The sequence below is a fragment of the Saccostrea cucullata genome, unplaced genomic scaffold, assembly GCF_032062105.1.
Source record: "Saccostrea cucullata isolate Sc308-1 unplaced genomic scaffold, CSIRO_AGI_Scuc_v1 ctg1004, whole genome shotgun sequence".
In the NCBI taxonomy this organism is placed as follows: Eukaryota; Metazoa; Mollusca; class Bivalvia; order Ostreida; family Ostreidae; genus Saccostrea; species Saccostrea cuccullata.
In genome coordinates, this window is record NW_026923627.1 from 145,982 (window position 1) to 167,500 (window position 21,519).

The 21,519-nt window shown below is 34.0% G+C and overlaps 1 protein-coding gene across 1 annotated transcript in view; it reads right to left on the bottom strand.

Moving 5' to 3' along the window:
• Window positions 1-833: 833 nt before the first annotated feature.
• LOC134264502 (receptor-type tyrosine-protein phosphatase alpha-like) overlaps window positions 834-21,519 on the bottom strand; it is a 32,206-nt gene continuing 11,520 nt past the window's right edge. The window contains exons 11-19 of the mRNA XM_062746793.1: window positions 20,995-21,130; window positions 19,882-20,031; window positions 18,798-18,897; window positions 18,408-18,472; window positions 18,044-18,172; window positions 17,815-17,940; window positions 17,529-17,683; window positions 1,533-1,668; window positions 834-1,164 (exon numbers count right to left, since the gene is read on the bottom strand). Coding sequence (XP_062602777.1) covers window positions 1,090-1,164; window positions 1,533-1,668; window positions 17,529-17,683; window positions 17,815-17,940; window positions 18,044-18,172; window positions 18,408-18,472; window positions 18,798-18,897; window positions 19,882-20,031; window positions 20,995-21,130 — 1,072 coding nt within the window. The 3' untranslated portion in view covers window positions 834-1,089. The remainder of the gene's footprint in view (window positions 1,165-1,532; window positions 1,669-17,528; window positions 17,684-17,814; window positions 17,941-18,043; window positions 18,173-18,407; window positions 18,473-18,797; window positions 18,898-19,881; window positions 20,032-20,994; window positions 21,131-21,519) is intronic.

Consider the following 21,519-nt stretch of genomic DNA (forward strand, 5'->3'; position numbering starts at 1 on the left):
ATCTAGCAAAGTGTTTTTTTTTTGCCCCCTGGGTCAGAGGGGGGGGGGGGCTACATAGTCTGAAAATAAATTAATGCTTTGAAATCTGCTCTTTCGTATTAATCAACCATTTTATTATAAAATATGCAAAATTTTGAAATATGTTGCCCCTGGGTCAGTGGTTCCTTTGGGGGTGAGGTGCACAACTGGGTATAAAGTGGAAGTGCATTTTCTCTTTATTACTCTGATCTACCTCTAGGTATTAAGTACATAGAGTAAGCATGCTAAGTTAATAATTATGATAAGCAATAGCGTCTCTTTCAAAATTGTGAATTTCATGGCCTCTGGTTTAAAAGACGAACCAAATTTAATTGTTTGAAATTTGTTACACAATACTCAGGTGACCTATAAGGCCCGTGGGCCTCTTGTTTTTTGTTATAAACAAGCAAAAACAAAGGGGACTCAAATAAAGAGTATTACACATCTAAGTCAAAATAAACAATCTGACCCCCAGCACCATAATGACGTGGTTACTTGATGTACCTAAGGAAAAGGGGGTCAACCAGACTAGAATACGAAATCAAACCCTGTAATCTTTCACAAAATACAATATTAAAGTCCTGTATTTCAAGTTCATCCTTATAACGTCAAAAGAGTAACAAAAACATTAAAAAATGATCTAAACTGCTGCCTGCTATATAAAAAAGGTGGGTAAAACAAAATAACAAACAGATACAATGCAATCATAGATTGAATCCACCCTGAAAGTCATCTCAATCCACGTTGACTCCATGTTTTTTAATCCATAAATTGATTAACATTTAAATAAAAATCCCAGAAATTTTATATCTTTCGTTTTATATTTTTAAACAATATGATGGCTGTTTCTCTTTCTTTATAAAATAAGGTGGTTGATTCTTTTTCAATAACTATTTCACAAAGTTTTCCTTGTGATTTTTAAGAAGACATAGGGAATAAATAAATATACAAAAAGAAATTGATTCTAGTTAACAAAATACACAAACAGACAAAAAGATGGGGGTAAAAAGAACAAAAAAACAAAAACAAAAAAAAAAACAAAAACAAAAACAAAACAAAAAAGTGCTGTCTTTAGACATTAAAACGATTCTCTCCGATAGTTTTTAGGTAGTTTTCTACAAAATTGTAGATGTATTCCAGTTGTGCCTAAAACAGATAGAAAATAAATATTAGAAGATTACTGTAAAAAGAATCTTCAAGTTTATTGGCTGTTTTTGAATTATAGGGGCCTACAAAACTTTTAAAGTTTACAAATCAATTGGAAAAAGCAGACAAAAATACTTACACGAAAATCACGGCGGCAATAAAAAATAAAAGAGAACGATATATTTGGAAAAAAAAGATTTCAGTACCATTATATTTATAATTTATATACAATACGATAAATAGTCATTTAATTTTCATATTGTTCCCCGTATAACATAGATTAATATATATTTTAGTATCTGCTCTACTATACATGTACTTGTCTACATAAATGCTAAATCAAAGCATGTAAAACAACAGGTTCTTACCAAACACGGAACAATTTGAATTCGTCGGTGACGCATGTTAACTACCGTCTGCAGAATGTCAACTGTACCAAACAGCTGTATTTGTTCAACAAGATTAGCCAAAACACAAAACATCCCGCTCTGTTTGGCGCCATTCCTTAAAAAATACAATAAAAGTAATTCCATATCAGGAAAAGAACAACTAGTCCAGTCAAACTGTCATAAACCTCAAACAAATTGCAACAGAATTTTTTTCTTTATTTACAATTAGTAAATTGTATTCTAATTCACGTATAAAAACTTTAGAAAAATATATAAAGGCGAAATATGTCTTTTTTAGAAATAAATATTTACTAGTTTTAAGAAATATGTATTGCAGAAGTGTGCTACCATATGTAACAAGGGAGACAATTTTAACCACTGTAAACAAAACTTTTTTCATGTTAAAGGTACTTGGACACAGATTTGAAGTTAATATTTTCTCATTTTTTCTGTATAATATCACGAATTATATATTTTAATAGCATTTCACACAAAAATTAATTAAAAATCTTATTTCATTTAAAAGTTATTAAAACTTTAAATTTTTTGGCAGGTTTAATTGACACGTCCTTGCACTTTCACAAATTTTAACTTTATTCTTAATCCTTAGGAAAAGTGGCAATTTTGATGTGTTTTAATGAGAAATATTAAAACTTTTATCAAGAAAAATAATTTTATTCAGAGTAGAAATGTTAGAAAGGAAAACACCTTCACAAGTATCGTCATTCCGAACTAAGAGATGCGTAAAGAGTTTAGCAAATCGAGCACACTCGTGTTATGTACACAGTTTTTGTAAACAGGGCTCGAGTTCTGTTATTGTTTATATTTAGAATTCACCGGGTGCGTTCAATCGTCACAGTCTGCTTACCACAACTGCACGGACTGACAATATATTGTGTGTTTGTTTTGCTTTCGAACATGTCTACTCTGAATTTTCTGGATTATAGTATTAATATTTTTCATTTATACAAAACGAGACTGCCACTTTTCCTAAGGATTAAGAATAAAATTAAATTTGTGAGAGTGCAAGGATATGTCAATCAAACCCGCCGAAAAATTTGAAATTTCAATATCTTTTAAACGAAATAAGATTTTTAATTAATTTTTTTGAGAAATGCTATTAAAATATATATGTCGTAATATTATGGAGAAAATAATAACTTCAAATCTGTGTCCAAGTACCTTTAAACAAGCATAATAAAATTAATAATTCATTTTGTAAACATTCTAGGATTTATATTTCACCTATTTATTGAAGAAATAAGAATTGAGAATTTTATATATGTCTAAATGTATTGTTAACTTCTCCTTAACTAGATGTTTGAAACATTAGAGGAAATAATCTATGGAGAGTTGTTAGTTCTTTTTTTACAACATAAAAATATTTTATTATCTAAAAGTTAATCTTTTGTTGTTTGACTTTGTTGAAAGATTTTTTTTCTTTTTTAGAATAATGATTCTATTAGTGAGATCTACTTTACTAGTAAAAATACATGTAATATAGATTAGAACACCTTTAAAAAAATGTTTGGTTTGCCTCTCCCGACCGACTGACTAAAATGGCCCGTCTCAAAACTTTTTTTTTTACATTCCAGGACATGAATTTTTTTTTTTTATACTCGTACATGTAGCTCTTATCTCATCAACAAATATGTTGAAATTTTCTGGAAAAAGGATTTTACAAATAATTTTAACCTGAGTCTGGAGAAGCATTATTTGTTTATTAAATTGTTTATTTGCATTAAACAAGCATTATTTAATAGATGCCTTTATTCTTACCTGTGTGTGTGTGTGTGTGAGGGTGTGTGTGTGTGTGTGTGTGGGTGGGTGTATTTAGTATTGCAAATTACCAATGGTGCTCATTATGTAAAGTTTATTTTACTGTATTTGTAAACATATTTCTTAAACATTATGAATAACTTTGATTTACATTTGGCTAGGGATTATTTCTGAACATAACCCTGGATCCAAGTAGGGTCACACAAGGGATTTAATTTTATGGGAAGTCTTTGAAATAGGCCGCATTGTAAGATTTTCATATATATTTTTAAAAAATATCCTTTGATGTAATAGATTTGTGCATTTCAGCTTTTTAAAAACTACGCAATATTTTCGACTTATCCAAATTACAACAGACTGGGGGATCTTTTTCGTGGGACCTCTGTTTATAGGTCTCATCTAAAAGGCCCAGATCGGTTGATAGTATGTTGTTTTAGTCCTCGAAAATTTTAATTGTCATAAGAAAGACTCAATGCCATAGATAAATAGCACTAGTTTGTTTGATTGTTGTTTAACATCCCTCATAAAAATTCTTCACTACTGTGGAGACGCCACCATGCACTTGCAAGTGGAGAGCTGCAAATTTTGTCCTTTACTCGGACCTCGGTTTATACATGTAAGTCTCATCCAAAGGACCCAGATTGCTTGATTGTGTGATGTTTTACGCGCTGCTTGAGAACTTTTTACTTAAGGAGGCTGGGGGGTCAACAAATTAACCACCAGATTTAACTTAATTTTTTAGATATGATATCTAAAGCTGTCTATCATTTGGCAAAGAAAAATTTCAAAACTTTTAGTTTAAAAATTTTTATCATTTTCTATGTATCTTCATATGGAGCTCTTCTTCTAAAGGAGATCAATATAGTCTGAAAATGGCCACCATCCCCAGCCTCTTTAAATAAAAACTTCACCATATACCGAAGGGCTTCAAATTTAGACTTTTACTCGGTGCTTAGGGCCATCGAGCAGTGAGGGTTCTTTATCACCAACGACTACTTGTAACATGAAACGCTCCCATCCCGAAGACCTGCAACGTTTACTTCAAAGTGCCAAGAGCTTAATTAATAATGTGATATCCCCCCACCACACATTTTTACAAAATAAATCCGAAAGAATATAAAAACTAGCAATGAACATTATACTGAATGCATTGAGAAGCAATTCGGATACTATATTGAGGTTAACATTTAGGAGAGGAACCAGTTCCAGTTTCAAGATAATCATTAATGCATTTTTAGGGATTCCATGGCATCTTCAGCGGATTTTATTGTTTTTTCTTTTATATCTTTAAGTTAACGTTTCAATTAAAATCAATGAGAGGTTCTGGCTTTGAAGACTTCGTTCAGGTTTTTACTCAACTATAGATATAACATATTTCGAATGAATGTCGCATGCATAATTGCATATGCATTGCTTTAACGGTAGATATGTCGGGGAGAGCCCCCTCCCTCTGAATTTTTTAGAATTAAAAGGTTATTCCGATATGTAATGTCCATGAACCTATTCCCTAAAATTAAAATGTTAAGAAGTCATAAAGGTTATAAAAATAGACCACGCCATCCCCTGAAAGAGGTATTGAAGTTTGAGGTAATTTTATATAGGGATGAGTATCGCCAAAAATTCCGTATCACGATATATCACGATTTTCCCCCCAAAATATATCACGATAATATCATGATATTTTTACAAGCAACTCTCACTTTAGATGACATTATTTTTCTTAAAAATATGCTAGAAAAACAAATTTTCACTTTTTTGAAATTTTTATCTACATAAAATTGATCATGCTGGGATGGTAAGGTGACGTTTTTTCACCTTTTACAATTCTTTTTTAGGCTTTCCTTAATTCTTATTTGAAAGGTTATATAAATAAATAACTAATTTCTGGACTTTGTGATATGTACCTAAATATCGGTATTTAGGTCTCCGTATCACAAACAATACGTACAGTGTATTACCCCCCCCCCCCCCCACCTCCACCACCAAAAAAAAAAAAATGCGATATACCGGATTTTCGATAAAATCAAATATCCTTTGTAATAAATCTATTTTTAGTATTTATTTTAGATTCTTATTACTTGTTTGTTTATTTACTTTTGCTTGTCAAAAAATTATGAGACATAACATCTATGAGATTTGATGCCCCCCCCCCCCCCCGGAAAAAAATATTGGATGTCTGTGCTTACATTATTATCCCCTATAACTTTTTAAAAATTATCATAGGTCCTCACTAATAAATTAATGCTATACTAATTCATTCCTACTATAGCTACATATTTTTGTCCCTGCACTAAGCCATACTAAGGAATTGGAAAGGTTTTATTTTTCTATTATTTCTGTTGCCATGGGAACAGGAATCCATAGCAACTAATGAAATAATAACCGGTTTCAGTTTGCAGACACATTTATGCATGACTTTCAGAAAATTTCAAGATAATATTCCTGGCAAAACTTATTTTAAGCATAAATAGAATGTCTATTCAAAAGGAGATTTATTGACATTTTTGAACAAATATTGCGTTTTTTGATAATCGAAATAAAATGACGTTTGGACAAATATATTTTTCTAGAGTTTTGATATATCAAAAGGCACATTATGAATAACAATTCCACTGGAATAATTTCTGTTGCAATTTGTTTGAGGTTTGGGTGTTTTTGAGCTAGATTGACTGGACTAAACGAAATATTCAAATTATGCCTTGAAAATGCGTTGTTGCAAATACAGGATTAAAAATTTTACAATACTTGTATGTTTTTAAACACTTAATCTGCTTTTTATTTATCAGGATGGATGTACAAATGTCCTTTTTTCTATATTCTACATTTTGTCAAATGCATACATTAGAGGAAGTGTTAAATGTATATGAACAATTTCTAAAACGAGTTAAATTATTGACAAGCAAGTTGATGAAACAAGAATATCAGCAGACTCGTTTTAAGTCATCATTACGTAAGTTCAAAAACCTCCATGGCACCTGATCCCACCTCTGATGTTTTGGAGGTCCGTATTTGCTCTGCTCCTATTTTGTATTGTTTTATGTACTCTGATATTAAATACTGTTCGTTATCTCCATATCCTTCCTATTATTCTACAAGAATGTTAACATTTTAAGAATTAACTCATATTTGAACCGTCCCATGCAAAAAGGGTCCTTAAGGTTAAAATTATCAAAATTGACTTTTCAATGGATTATGATAGCACACAGTGTAAAATGACCAAATATCAAGTTTTATTCAAATATTCCAACTAATGACTCAGATACAGGCAATCAAAGTTACAAAAAATATTGAAAAGACGCTTAAAATGACGCTAAAAAATGACGTTAAAAATGGGGTTCTAAATGACGCTTAATCATTGAATCATTTTATATAGGTTACGGTTCCCGGATTGACAGCTCTTAGGCTTTTTTTCCTTTATTTTACGTGTAATATTTGAAATAAATGTTTTCGTAAAATTAATTCTAAATCATGCACTAACTGTCAAAACCAATCTAAGAATAAATTTTAAATACGCATGTATATACAGCCATACTGGAAAAAAGACGTATTTTGGAATCGATATCAGACAAGACGTGTAAGTGCATTTAGAAGTGTCAACATTTTCGCAAGTTACAGAAATATTGTCTCTCTGGTAATTCTAAATATACATGAATTTGAAAAATCTGATTAAAAAATGAATAACTTCATGAAGTAATATTTTTTATTAATAAAACACGGATAATGATTTTGCACCGGTAAAAATGCTTTCGGTTTTTTCCTAAACACGTTATAAATAAGCTTGCGATGTCATGTTTGGCATGAATATTAAAACAGGGAAAAACAATTTATTTTAAAAAAAATGAATAAAAGATATGTGTTTAAATATTTTTGACATATAATACATATTTTGCATACTTGTATTTTACTTACAAAAAATATTATCTTAAAAAAAATTAATCCATTAAGATAAAACAGATAACACTATTACCGGTATATAGTAATACGATAACTGTTCATTGTACACGCAGTGGTTCATAAGGCCATTATAAAAATATTCCCTGATTCTCATCCCCGCCCGCCCCAATTTTTTTTTTACCCCGCCTCGACTTTTTAATCCGTTTTTCTTAATTAAGATCGGGATCGGTATTCAACTACCACTCAACTCTTGAGGATAAAACGTACGCTCAACTAGGACCTTAGGTCCCCTGCTCAGTTCACGACTATCGGGCCTGTTTACTCCGCTACAAAATGTAGTGCGTTGCATACGTAAAGTGAAAATAGAATAAATTGTAATACTGTGAAGCCTTGATACAGTGTAAAAAAACCTAGAAAATTTATTTTTGTCAAAGGAATAACCATCTCAAGTGTATTAGAAAAGACAGAGGGGGGGGGTGCTCAGCAACATTAACTGCAATATTATAAGATATATTATATACATGTTTAAGAGTTTAACATTTATGGATTATGTTGGGTGACCTGTGGTCTCCCCTATGATTTTTATTATTCCATGTAAGGTTATAGTATCTATATAACACAGTGCCTTACCTCTGATCTCCTTACTAATAGTAAGCGACTCAGAGTAAACGACGCTGACGGTCCAGCTGATCACTATAAACAAGCTAGGGGAGGATGAAGATCTTGCCCCCTACCACCCCCTACCTCTTCATTTTGCTCGGACTTTTCACCAATCCTTTAACATAATGGAATAATTATTTGTTAATAAATTATCTAATGTCTCCTTTGTCTTCCTTATGAGGTCATGCTTCAATAGGCGACCTCATCACTTTAACACTTTTTAGTAAACCCCTGATTTCATATATTGTACAAAGAAGATGTACCCCCGTATTGCGAAGTTTAGGGCTGCATGGAGTTCTCCTCCCCTTTTCCTTGAATTAACACATCAAATTTATAAACAAATCAAAACTACATTTAAAATAAGAAATAAAATTAATAAAAAGAAATTAAAACTTCATTAGGGAGACCAGGGACCACCATATATTGTACATCAGTAGGGGGACCAGAAGTCACCTTATATTGTACATCAGTAGGGCCGGGGTACCAGAGGACACCTTATAGTGTATATCAGTGGGGAGAACAGGGGTCACCTTATATTGTACATCAGTACAGGGACCAGAGGGCACCTTATAGTGTAGTCAGTAGGTAGACCAGGGGTCACCTTAAATTGTACATCAGTAGGGGGACCAGAGGACACCTTAAACTGTACATCAGTAGGGGGACCAGAGGTCACCTTATATTGTACGTCAGTCAGGGGACCAGAGGACACTTAATAGTGTACATCAGTAGGGAGACCAGAGGTCACCTTATCTTATATTGTACATCAGTAGGCGGACCAGGGGTCAACTTATATTGTACATCACTAGGGGGACCAGAGGACACCTTATAGTGTATATCAGTAGGGAGACAAAGGGTCACCTTATATTGTACATCAGTCAGGGGACCAGAGGACACCTTATAGTGTACATCAGTAGAGAAAACAAGGGTCACCTTATAGTGTACATCAGTAGAGAGACCAAGGGTCACCTTATATTGTACATCAGTATGGGGACCAGTGGACATCTTATATTGTACATCAGTAGATGGACCAGAGATCACCTTATATTGCACATCAGTAAGGGGACCAGAGGACACTTTATAGTGTTACATCAGTAGGGAGACCAGAGGTCACCATATATTGTACATCAGTAGGCGGACCAGGGGTAACCTTATATTGTATATCAGTCAGGGGACCAGAGGACACCTTATAGTGTATATTAGTAGGGGGACCAGGGGTCACCTTATATTGTACATCAATAGAGGGACCAGAGGTCACCTTATATTGTACATCAGTAGGGGGACCAGAGGTCACCTTATATTGTATATCAGTCAGGGGACAAGAGGTCACCTTATATTGTACATCAGTAGAGGGACCAGAGGTCACCTTATATTGTACATCAGTAGGGGGACCAGAGGTCACCTTATATTGTATATCAGTCAGGGGACCAGAGGTCACCTTATATTGTACATCAGCAGAGGGACCAGAGGTCACCTTATATTGCACATCAGTAGAGGGACCAGAGGTCACCTTATATTGTATATCAGTAGAGGGACCAAAGGACACCTTATAGTGTACATCATTAGGGGGACCAGAGGTCACCTTATATTATGCATCAGTAGGGGGACCAGAGGTCACCTTATATTGTTTATCAGTCAGGGGACCAGAGGTCACCTTATATTGTACATCAGTAGGGGGACCAGAGGTCATCTTATATTGTACATCAGTCAGGGTACCAGAGGTCACCTTATATTGTACATCACTAGGGAGACCAGGAGTCACTTTATATTTTACTTCAATAGGGAGACCAGGGGTCGCCTTATATTTTACGTAAGTATGGGGACCACAGGTCACCTTATATTGTACATTAGTAGGGGGGCAGAGCCTTCATGTTAGTTTTAACGTTCGTCACTAGGTTTACCAGAGGTTATGTAATATTGTACATCAATAGGCTAACCAAACGTCACCTTACATTTTATATAAACTTCATTATGGAGACTAAAGGCCACTTTTGTATTGTACAACAGAAAGGGACAAGAGGTCACCTTAAACTGTACAAGACCAGGCGTCAGATTATATTGTACATCATAAGGAGAAACAGAGGTCACCTTATACATCAATAGGGGGTCAGAGGTACCCTATGTTGTAGTTCATTATTGGGACCTAAGGTCAATTTATATTTTACAACACAAGGGGAACCAGATGTCACCTTATATTGTGCATACATAGGGAGACCAGTGGTCCCCATTGTTGTACATTTTTAAAGAAACCAGAATAAAATTTATATGAATGCAGAGATACGGCATCTAGACCTGTCTTAAGCAAGAGACATCTGAAAAGAAAATAAGGGCGGACCAGAGGTTACAGATAAAATGCATATTAACGGGATACTAGACGTTCTCTTATAAGAACACGCAAGAGGCCTATGGGTCTTATAGGTCATCTGAACATCATGTGAAAACTTTAAAACAATTGAATTTGGTTCGCGCTTTGAACCAGAGGCCACGACATTCGAAATTTTGAAAAAAAGCACCATTGCTCACCATAACTATATACTTAGCATGCTTAGTTTGGCTATTTAATACCTATATAGAGCGTAGGGGAACAAAAAAGTGCATTTCAAATAATCATTAATAATTAACAATAATAAGTAGTGCCCACTGACCACAAAAACCCTCAACCTGGGGTCATACATTTCACAATTTTGGAAAAGGCACCCTTAATTGTTTATAAAAACATTTGGTTTATACCAAAGAACAAGTTTCAAAGCATTAATTCAATTACATACATGTATTTAATAAGAGCCCCCACCCCTCAATGGTACCTATGAGCCAGGGGCCTTGAAATTTATAATTCTGGAAGAGGCTCCCTTGCTTATCACAACTATATGTAGTTAGTTTAATTAATATCCAGGAGCAGAGAGAAATATTTTTTCAAAGAATTAATGAATTTTATCTTTACAATTTATATAGCCCCACCGTAATACCAGAACCCCTGACATTTGGGTCATGAATTTCAAAACTTCAGAGAATAAATGCATTTCACGATTTAAATTTTATAGCCCTGTCCTAAGCCCAGGGCCCCTGATCCTGGGACAATGAATTTCACAATTTTGGTAGAGGAGTCAATGCTTGTAATAATTATGCCAACAGTTCGACGGCTTGATGTCAATGAGTAAAGAAGATTTTTAAAGATTCTATAAATTGTAGTAGTTTCGCCCCAACTTTCTTGCCTTAGGGGGTGGAGGGCAGGGACCATGATTCAAGAAAATCTCCCCTTCACCCATATATGCTTTATGCCAAAATTGGTTGTAAATGGTTGAGGGATTGCAGAGAAAAACTGAAAATGTTCGAAAGTTAACGCCAATGCACAGCGCACGACGCCAGAAAAAAAAGATAGCAATAAGTCACATGAGTTGATTCAGGTGACCAAATAAGGAATCCTTTGGTCTCAATATTTATGTAAAATATTACGTGTTTTCTGGTCTCCCTGTTGATATTTAATATAAGATGACCTCTGGTGATGTAAAATATAAAGTGCCTTCCGGTCTTTTCATTGTCGTTCAAAATAGTGTGATCATTGATCCCCCTACTAATGTACAAAACGAGGGATGTTCAATAAATAATGTCCTGAACTCTATGACATACAAAACAGATATCATATGGCATTAAGCTTGACTCTCATTACTGAATCTTTAATGAATTTATAACAGTTTATGAGACCATTTTTCATCACATAGTTTCATTGTGAGAAGCTGAAAAACAAGGGTATTCGAGACACTGCATTAAAATGAATGTTAAAGAATCAGTAAACTAGAGTGAAATTAAACCATTCATTAAAGCTGCTGTAAAACTTGTTAAGAATCTCAAAGAAATACTCACTGAAATATGTAAAATTTACAGCAACCAATGTCTGTTTTATAGACAATTGAGGAGGTGGATTTAAATGATGAAAAATTATATAATGGGCATACAAATGGATACCGTCCTTGCAAACAAAAAATTAAATGACTAATGTACTTGTTTGCCAAATTTCAACAAATAATCACTGATGGTGTGTGATTGACTATACTACACATAGCAAATTTGATAAACATCATTTCGGGAGTAGTTCACACTGTTTTAAAGAAACGTTTGACAGTATAAAAAGCTTAGTACTCAAAAGTCACCGTATGTTTTAAAAAATAGTGAAAACGACTGCGTGTAGGAATATCTTAACAATTATTAAAATATCAGTAATTGTAGTTATCCACGTTTGTTTGAATTTCAAACAGATAATGAAACTTGAATCTATTGCTTAAAAATCCTCAAAATAAAATTTACAATAAGATGTACTTGACAAAAACAGCAAAGGTCTGAGAAGAGCAAAGAATTGCAAGAGCACAAAGACAGATTTATATGCAATTTTCTGAAATATTAGTGGTCTTGTTCAAATTCGTATTCGAGGAGGCAATTTATTTTTTCTGGAGGAATCTAAAAAGCATTTTTTTGCAAAAAAATCAAAAGTTTAATGAGAATCAGGAATCCACTTTATTAGATTTTTTTATGACACCGTCCAAACCCGCACGTCCTGAAGAGTAAAGGAGTTTTGGGGATAAACAGAAAGTTAATGTTCTTTCACATTAACAATATTCGTCAGATCTCTCGCCTCTTGACTTGTTTCATTTTCCAAACTTGAAAAAAACGCCTTTCAGAAGGAACAAACAAGTCCAGGAAATCTTAGGATCTGCCATAATCCAGTATACAAAGGGTCATACCCAAAAATGAGTTCTACAAACAAATAGAAATTGGATAAAAATGTTACGGATATGTGTTTTAATTAAAGATAATATAAGCTTAAATCAATATGACTAAATTATTGAAAAGCGTCTTTTGTTTCATTCCGAGAACCGAGGACATTATTTATTGAACATTGAGCCCTCGTATAAGGTGTCCTCTGGTCCCCCTACTGATGAACATTATAAGGTAACCCCTGGTCCCCCTATTGATGTACAATATAAGGTGTCCTCTGGTACCCCAAAATGAGGTACAGTATAAGGTGTCCTCTGGTCCCCCTACTGATGTACAATAAATAAAAAGTGATCTTTGTTCCGTCTATTGATGTACAGTACAACATAAGGTGACCTCTAGTCCCCCTTCTTATGTACATTATAAGGTACCTCTGGTCCCCAAACTGATGTACTGTACAATATAAGGTGACCACTGGTCCCACTACTTATGTACAATATAAGGTGTCCTCTTGTCCCCGTACTGATGTACAATATAACGTGACCTCTGGTCCCAAAAATGAGGTACAGTATAAGGTACAATATAAGATGACCACTGGCCCCCCTCCTGATGAACAATATAAGGTGACCACTGGTCCCCCTACTTATGTACAATATAAGGTGACCTCTGGTCCCCCTTCTTATGTACATTATAAGGTGACCTCTGGTCCCCCTCCTGATGTACTGTACAATATAAGGTGACCACTGGTCCCCCTACTTATGTTCAATATAAGGTGTCCTCTGGTCCCCTTATCGATGTACAATATAAGGTGACCTCTGGTCCCCCTCCTGATGTACTGTACAATATAAGGTGATCACTGGTCCCCCTACTTATGTACAATATAAGGTGACCTCTGGTCCCCCTTTTGATGAACAATATAAGGTGACCTCTGGTCCCCCTACTGATGTACAATATAAGGTGTCCTCTGGTCCCCCTACTGATGTACAGTATAAGGTGTCCTCTGGTCTGATGTACAATAAATAAAAGGTGATCTTTGTTCCGTCTACTGATGCACAGTACAATATTAGGTAACCTCTGGTCACCGCACTGATGTAAATATTAGGTGTCCTCTGGTCCCCTGACTGATATACAATATAAGGTGACCCCTGGTCCCCCAACTGATGTACAATATAAGGTGACCTCTGGTCCCCCGACTGGTGTACAATATAAGGTGTCCTCTGGCCCCCCTACTGATGTACAATATAAGGTGTCCTCTGGTCCCCCTAATGATGTACAATATATATATGGTGATCTTTGTTCCCTCAACTGATGTACAGTACAATATTAGGTGACCACTGGTCCCTATACTGATGTACAATATAAAGTGACGTCTTGTCCCCCTTATGATGTGCAATACAAGGTATCCTCAGGTCCCCCTTATGATGTGCAATAAAAATAAAAATTGACCCTCTATCAATTTAAAATGTAAGGTGATCTATGATCCCTCTAATGATGTACAATATAAGGTGACCAATATAAGGTTACCTCTGCTCCTCCTAATTACTTTCACGTTTCTACTATATATATATATTAGAAAGCAGACCTGTATGGAGTTATATATATGATTATTTTGGAGTAATTAAGACAAAGAAAACTGTATATCAAATAAAATTCAATCAATATATAAGGTGACCTGAGGTCTCCGTATTGATATGGATGAATTTACTTTTGTGCCTTTAATGTCTGAAGAGTTCCTAAAATGTTTTATTACTACGCAAAATGACGACCTATTTGCGGGGGACCCAAGGTCCTAGTTGAGCGTACGTTTTATCCTTCTGCTGCGTTGTAAATCCCGCGAATGTCTGCATGAATTTTACAACTGAAAAGACAATTTTTGTGAAAGATTGGTGATTATGTGAAGTGTGAGATTCATGGACCTCTACTATGACTTTTATGCAGATTTTCTAGCTAAATCTGCACCGATTGACCAAGTCAATATTGAATTTATAAAAATCTGCAAAATGGAAAAAAAATAAATAAATAAAAAGCAGCCCGCTCGCCTCGATTTAAAAAAAAAATCAAATGAAAATCTAGGTATTTTTTTAATGGCCTAATCAGTTTGATATTAATTTCGTCTTATATCTATATATGAACGAATGTTTCTAGAGTGAATCAGAAAATTGATTGATGGGAGAGGGGTCCATTTGCATTAATTAATTGTGGCAGATCCACGAATTTTATAAAGGGGGCGAAGCAGAAGGTAGGTGGTCTGGGGCTACACTGAAGCCCCCAGTAGGTCTAGGGCAAGAAAATGGTGGGGGGTTGGGGATCGAAGCCCCCGGCAGCTGATAAAGTTTTACAAATAAGAGATGTTTTTCCTTGATTATACGATAATAGACATAAAAGTTTTATATCCGAAAAATTGAGAGGGGGGTGGGTGGGGGGGGGGGGGGGGGGGCCCAGGAAGAAACATTCAATCTCACGGAAACTGAAGCTGTAATATTTGATAAATTATCGTCTTATCCTCGTACGGCCATAATGAGTTCAATACCGGTATTTGATAAATTATTGTCTTATTCTCGAATAGTTCAGAATATATGTTGATGTTTAAAAGCCACTGATCCATCAAGTCCCCCCCACCCTTCGTCGCCCGCGTGGCGCAGTGGTTGGAGCGTCTGCTCTTAAGTCACGAGGTAAGGAGTCAATCCCTACGTCGCGGGTTCGAATCCTGGCACTGTGGGACGTGGAGACCGGTCCTTCGGATGAGACTGTATAAACCGAGGTTCCGTATCACAGAAGGTGCTGGCACGAAAAAGATCCCTCCCTGCTCAATGGCCCTAATTGCCGTGTAAAGGACAAAATTTGCAGCTCTCCACCGGAAAGTGGTGGCGTCTCCATATGAGTGAAAAATTTTGAGAGGGACGTTAAACAATATACAATCAATCAATCCCGCCTAATTTTGTTTGAACCCTTTTGTGTCATACAAAAGCTTTCATATCCTTGCCTTCATATTGTGACTTTCTGATTTGTGCATGCACGTATTTATCTCAAATTTTCTTTTAAAACATTCGAGAGCACCAGATTAAAACAGCCATTTCAGGCTGCTTAAAAGTCTCACTTGTTATATCTCTGCAACGCCTCGTGAGCTAAAATGTGATGAAATTAAATGGATAATCTTGTATCCATCGTCGGAAACGCACGGGTGATCTCGTCTTTATCGATAAGTAAAGACGAGATCACCCGTGGGTTTCCGACGATGTCTTGTATCTAAATGTACATTGTACATGTATCAAGTGAGTCACCTCTGATGGTATCGCCGACATTACTGAACATCACTGTTGTCTTGGCTCATTTTTTTATTCGAAAGAGAGACCGGATTATCCCCCTCCTGAAATACATTTTATTTGTGTATTTTTTTTTTTTTTATTAAATCTTTAAATCTTGCTTGTTGTTTTATCCCCCCTCCCTGATCCGTGCATGCATGTTGTATAAACTACTTGTTAAATCTACCGGTATTTATTTCTAATAAACTTTATAAGCATTTTTGTAAGAAATAAAAAAAATATATATTCAAACGATACCCGGTATTTTACAGGAAAATAAGTATTTAATCTTTCAGATAAAATTTCAAGGAGATTATAATATTTTTAACAAATATTTTAAGTATAATATCGCTTTAATTATTTGTATATTAATTTTTTGTAATTAGAAGCAGGTATGTACATCATGCACGTACATGAAGTATTGTACCTCCGGGAGAGGGGAACCTATTTCCAAAAATAATATTTGTTAAATTAGTCTGAAGATGTTTTCTAAAGAACCAGCTGCCCAAACCCCTTTATATAGCGTCACTGTCTCCATTAAAAAAAATATGGCCGTTTTTTTTAGGGGGCCCACAATCTCAAAGGTTTTTTTTCATTTATTTTCCCGACTCTCTCCGCTACATTAAAAAATTACACAATGTGTCTGTGATGTCAAATAATTTTGTACTTAAATACAATGTTGACTCATATCAATTTAACTGTGACGGAGGAAAATCATCATTTATGACGTTTATACAGACAAGATATCTACGTCTCTGATGTTTACTTTGTTATGCATCTGCTTTACGAAGAATTGATCACCAAACTTTTTCAATTTCCTCGGCCTCGCTAGACCTCATCAAAATATTAATCGTGAATGTGGACAAAGCTAAACTTTAATTGTGGTAAACGAACTTCTCTTGTAAAAATTTTACTGCGGTTGTGATGGTTTAGCATTTGAAAGGAAGTGTACATGATATGCGGAATTACATGCAGGTACAACCTCTATCAATACATAAACATCTAATAAGGCTAACAATGAAAAAATCTCCCCCACCCAATCATTTTTTTTTCAGCACTTTGATTTTTTTTCAACTTCCATAGTATAATTTCTCTAAGATGTTTTTTATTGAAATTTTTAAAGCAATAAATAATAAATCTGTATATCTATCCAGTGTGTAAGAAAAATATCAATAAATTTCTAAGTCTCTGAGATTTATGAAAGTTATTAATTTGTTCAATACTGTGAAGCAAAGAAAACCTACCTACCCACCTAGAAATATATTTTTAATGATGGCCTATAAAATCTTATGATCGGAATAATTATCATCTTTCAGCAAAATTTATGCTCAATATTGGAAATGTCCAGGTGAAACTAAGCTCTGAGCTGAAAACAGATATTCCTTTTTTAAAAAATTTCAATGAATTTAGATCGTATACACAATAATGAAAAAAAATATTGATAACGTTCATGTTAAATAGCTGAGAAATGTCTCACTTGCAACTTGCATATTATGACGTTATCTTTACCGGCGTTTTTCTCATTATGACGTCAAAATACATAAGGGCCCTTTTCGCATGGGACGGCTCATTTAAAAGAAACCCCGTGACTGATATATGAGTAGCTGACAGTCACACGTCACGTTTAATTACATACATGCAGTGAACCAGAACGGGATGTCCGCTATGTTCTTTTCGGAGATTTAACACAGCTTCTATCAGGTCTGTCATTGGTTGATGATCTTCAGGAACGAGACGATTTTGTTTCCAGAAATGACCACGAAACACATTAATAAATCGTGCATCTTCTGTCTAAAATGTATGTTGCATTTACAATAATCTTTACAAAAAGAAAACGTTTAGATTTATTAAAATTCATGACAAATTATTAATGCCAATAAATTAGTATAAAAGCTTTAAAGCTCTTAAATAATTTTATATACCTGTTTGTCGTAAAATTTCATGTTTAAAACATCAATGTCACCTAATTCGGATTGATCATGTAGAAATAATTCAAACGAGTCACAGAGAATTGGTCCTTCCTTAGAAGGTAAGTAAACTCCTACAGTCTAGAAATGGAAAAAAATATATGTAAGAAAATTGTTCTAAAAGAAAGTATCAACATGTTCTTTTTACAGAAAATGTCATTCCGGGTCTGAAGCTTACAGTTACCTCTTCTTGATCATGTTCAAACATTACAATACTTAAGACTTCATGATCCGCCACTAAGGAAAGGAAATCTCCCACCGTATTCGGCAAAGGAGTTTGTGTCAGGATATAACCAAAAGGACGCTGGGCATCCTACAACGTCAGTAAAGGTGTTTATTAGCAATTACTTACTTTTACACTCATTATATACTCAGTATTAATATTTTCTGCATAAGTGAACTTAAACCCTCTTTTGTTAGGAATATATTTTAAGAAAAACATTTATAATACAGTTTAGGTAAGGCAATTTGATTGTATATATGTATTAAATAGTAAGGTTTTTTTTATTTTTATTCTTTTCTGATCTAAATACTATAATGCATCAGACCGGTAGCTGGATAGCATTGATGTAGTCGCCATCTCCTCTGCTTAAATATAATCTGTAATTGTCGTCTGAAAATATAAAGAAAAGTCAGACTGCAAATATCCTCTGAACTGAAAATTTTAATTTGTTTTGGGTAGCAATTCTATTCATAATACATCAAATGTATAATCTATGAGAATATTCATCCCAGAAAAAAGAGACATGTCAAAGAAGAGTTATTTCCATATAGTGTATAATTATGTTGATAAAATTAAAGGACAAAAAGACTAGAGTCGCCACAGAAACAGATTTTGTATTAAAAAATGACTCAGTTGAGGAGTGTGGCTAATGAGCATTTTGTATTATATCAAATTCATATATATACGGATTCCCCTTTTTGAATAAACGACATACCTGGTAAAACATTATTATGCCTGTTCTTTGATAGGTTGTTCACTGCTTTCGCACTTCCGTACCGCTTTTCATTAAAAGTAGGAGTTAGTTTTTCGATCAACTGAAAAAATTAAACAACTTGTAAATTACAATAGTTGATAATTAAATACAAGAAAAAGAATCATTGTGAAATATAAATGTGTTGCTTTTTATTAGAACTAATATTTAAATAAACATTTTAAATGTAATTAAACATAAGAGAAATAAAATATTAGAATTTCAAAATGTTAGAATTTTAATTTAAAACTACATGTAATTGTGTTCTCCTTTTGAAAGCCGATTTATATATATTCCCATAGTAATAGAACTTATTCCAAATCTTTTACATGAGAAGAAAATATTTGCTATGTCTATCTACTAGACATTCGGATTATAGTGACGACATTTTTCAATCAACAATTATAGTTACTTTCACTAATTGTAGTGAACAGTCAGTCACTTCTGTTTCATGTTTGGCTGTTTAACTGATTACAGAGTGATGATTAGTGCGACATAAGAATTAAATTGTATGACAATCGAAATAACTTCAATTTCTTTCGCGCCAACTTTCCCAATATAGGCAGTATTATACCGCTACCACCTGCATATGGTGCTCAGCTCTACTAACTTACAGATACTCAAAAAATGATCCGAATATAATTGTGCTTTAAAGAGTTAAAGAGGAATGTTACTCACATATAAGTGGATTAACAGTGTTTTCTACGATCTCAATTAATTTTTTTTTTTAGGTTTATGGATTATCTATTTCGATTTTGTTTTATAGTAGCTTATTTTGTAAGAAGGATATGGAGATAACTAACAGTATTCAATCTCAAAGTCCATTAAACAATACAAAATAAGAGCAGAGCAAACATGGACCGAAACATCAGAGGTGGGATCAGGTGCCATGTGTACCATGACCTGAATACAAGATCATTTAAAACAGGCCTTTTTACACATATTAGAAATGTGAAAGTCGAAAACTCTGAAATGAAGGGAAATTACATATTGTCTTTGATAATGGTAATCACAAGAAGGTCTTGATTGCTGGAGTATGAAGGATTACCTGGAATTCCTCTTCAATGTGTTGTTTTCCAGTTCCTGGATTGACCGACTTAAGTTGACTTAAGTAGTTTCTAAATTCGTCTTTGAGTAGAGCACTCTGACGTCCAGTAAGTTCTTTTGTGATGACGTCATATAAATAAATATACTGTTCCTAAAAATAACATTGAGTGTAAATAATTTTAAAAAAAAGTCAAAATGCAAATGATCTGCGAAACAAAGTCACACTTGAAATAAGAATACCAAAATGAATATAGCAAGCATATACCATTCTGTTAGAACATTCCAATCTTAGGAGTTAGTGGAAAGTCTTTGAGTAGAAGAATATTTTTCATGCACTTCATGCAATTTGACTAAAATGAAATACATTCAATGCCAAACTTATTGATTTTTATGAGAGGAATAGAATATAAATGTATACATGTTACAATCTTGTATACAGTATATTAACAAAGGAAAGATTTTCAACTATAATTAGAACTTTCTATACTTTTAGAGAAAAAAAAGTTTTAAAATCATTCTGTATATAAAGAATCAAATGATCGGGCTTCACACTAATTAATTTATAATGAACGTTAAATAAATAGAAAATAATACATACCCTTTTCCACATCAAATCCTGTATCAGCCCGAGACACCAATATAGGATACAGGATGTGATGTGGAAAAGGGTATGTATTATTATGTTTATTACATACTTAGTTATAAAATACAGCAAACATTATGTTGAGAAGAAAATAAGAAAATCATCATGCATGGACCTCTTACATACATGTACATGATCTATTGTCTTATACGGTTTGGGGTTGTTTCTACTTCTATTCGTAATTTGAAATAATCTATTATTTGTAAATTAGATTATCCCTATTTTCAAAAAGTTAAAACTAAAAGAAAATGAACCCACCAAAAATGTGTATGATAGCAAGTACTGGTGCTGTTTTAGTGGTTTAATTTACTTTGGGTGTGATATTGATCCGTATAAGCCCAGGGGGGGGGGGGAGGAGCTGATACGGCTATTGTGACGTCAGGCATATCGCATGTGCAAAAATCCTGTATTTATCACTAAGTATGTAATAAAGAGGGGTATAGAATAAATATAACAGTGAATTCTTCGAACCACTGTTTGTATGGCGTGAGCTCTCTGATGTCTGAGCCTGGACACACAGCTGACCACATCCACACTACCGTCCCGCTGTCCCTGTTTTATCAGGTAGTCTATAGCTATAAAGCTACCCGTCCGACCAATCCCCGCACTGAAAAGATAGATATGATACACTTTAACTCAAACATTCAATAGGTGAATGAAAACATGAGTTTAAATATAACAATCTATAAATTAAACAATATATATGTCTGGATATATACTATTTTAAAAAGATCCCCAAATTGTATGCATTGCTTAAAAAGTGACACATTAGCTATTAGCTATTTTCATCTATGTCATACAAACATCAACCTAATTATACATGTATCAGTATCTATTGAGTTCAATTGCAATATTTCCAAATTCTTTAAATACTGTAAAAAATAAAATGAAATTATATCTCCTACTTGATTGTCTGATTTTAGTGTTTGTAAGTTAATTTCTGGTAAAAGACACACAGCACAACTTACCTATATTTTATTCATTTTTGCTTAAAAC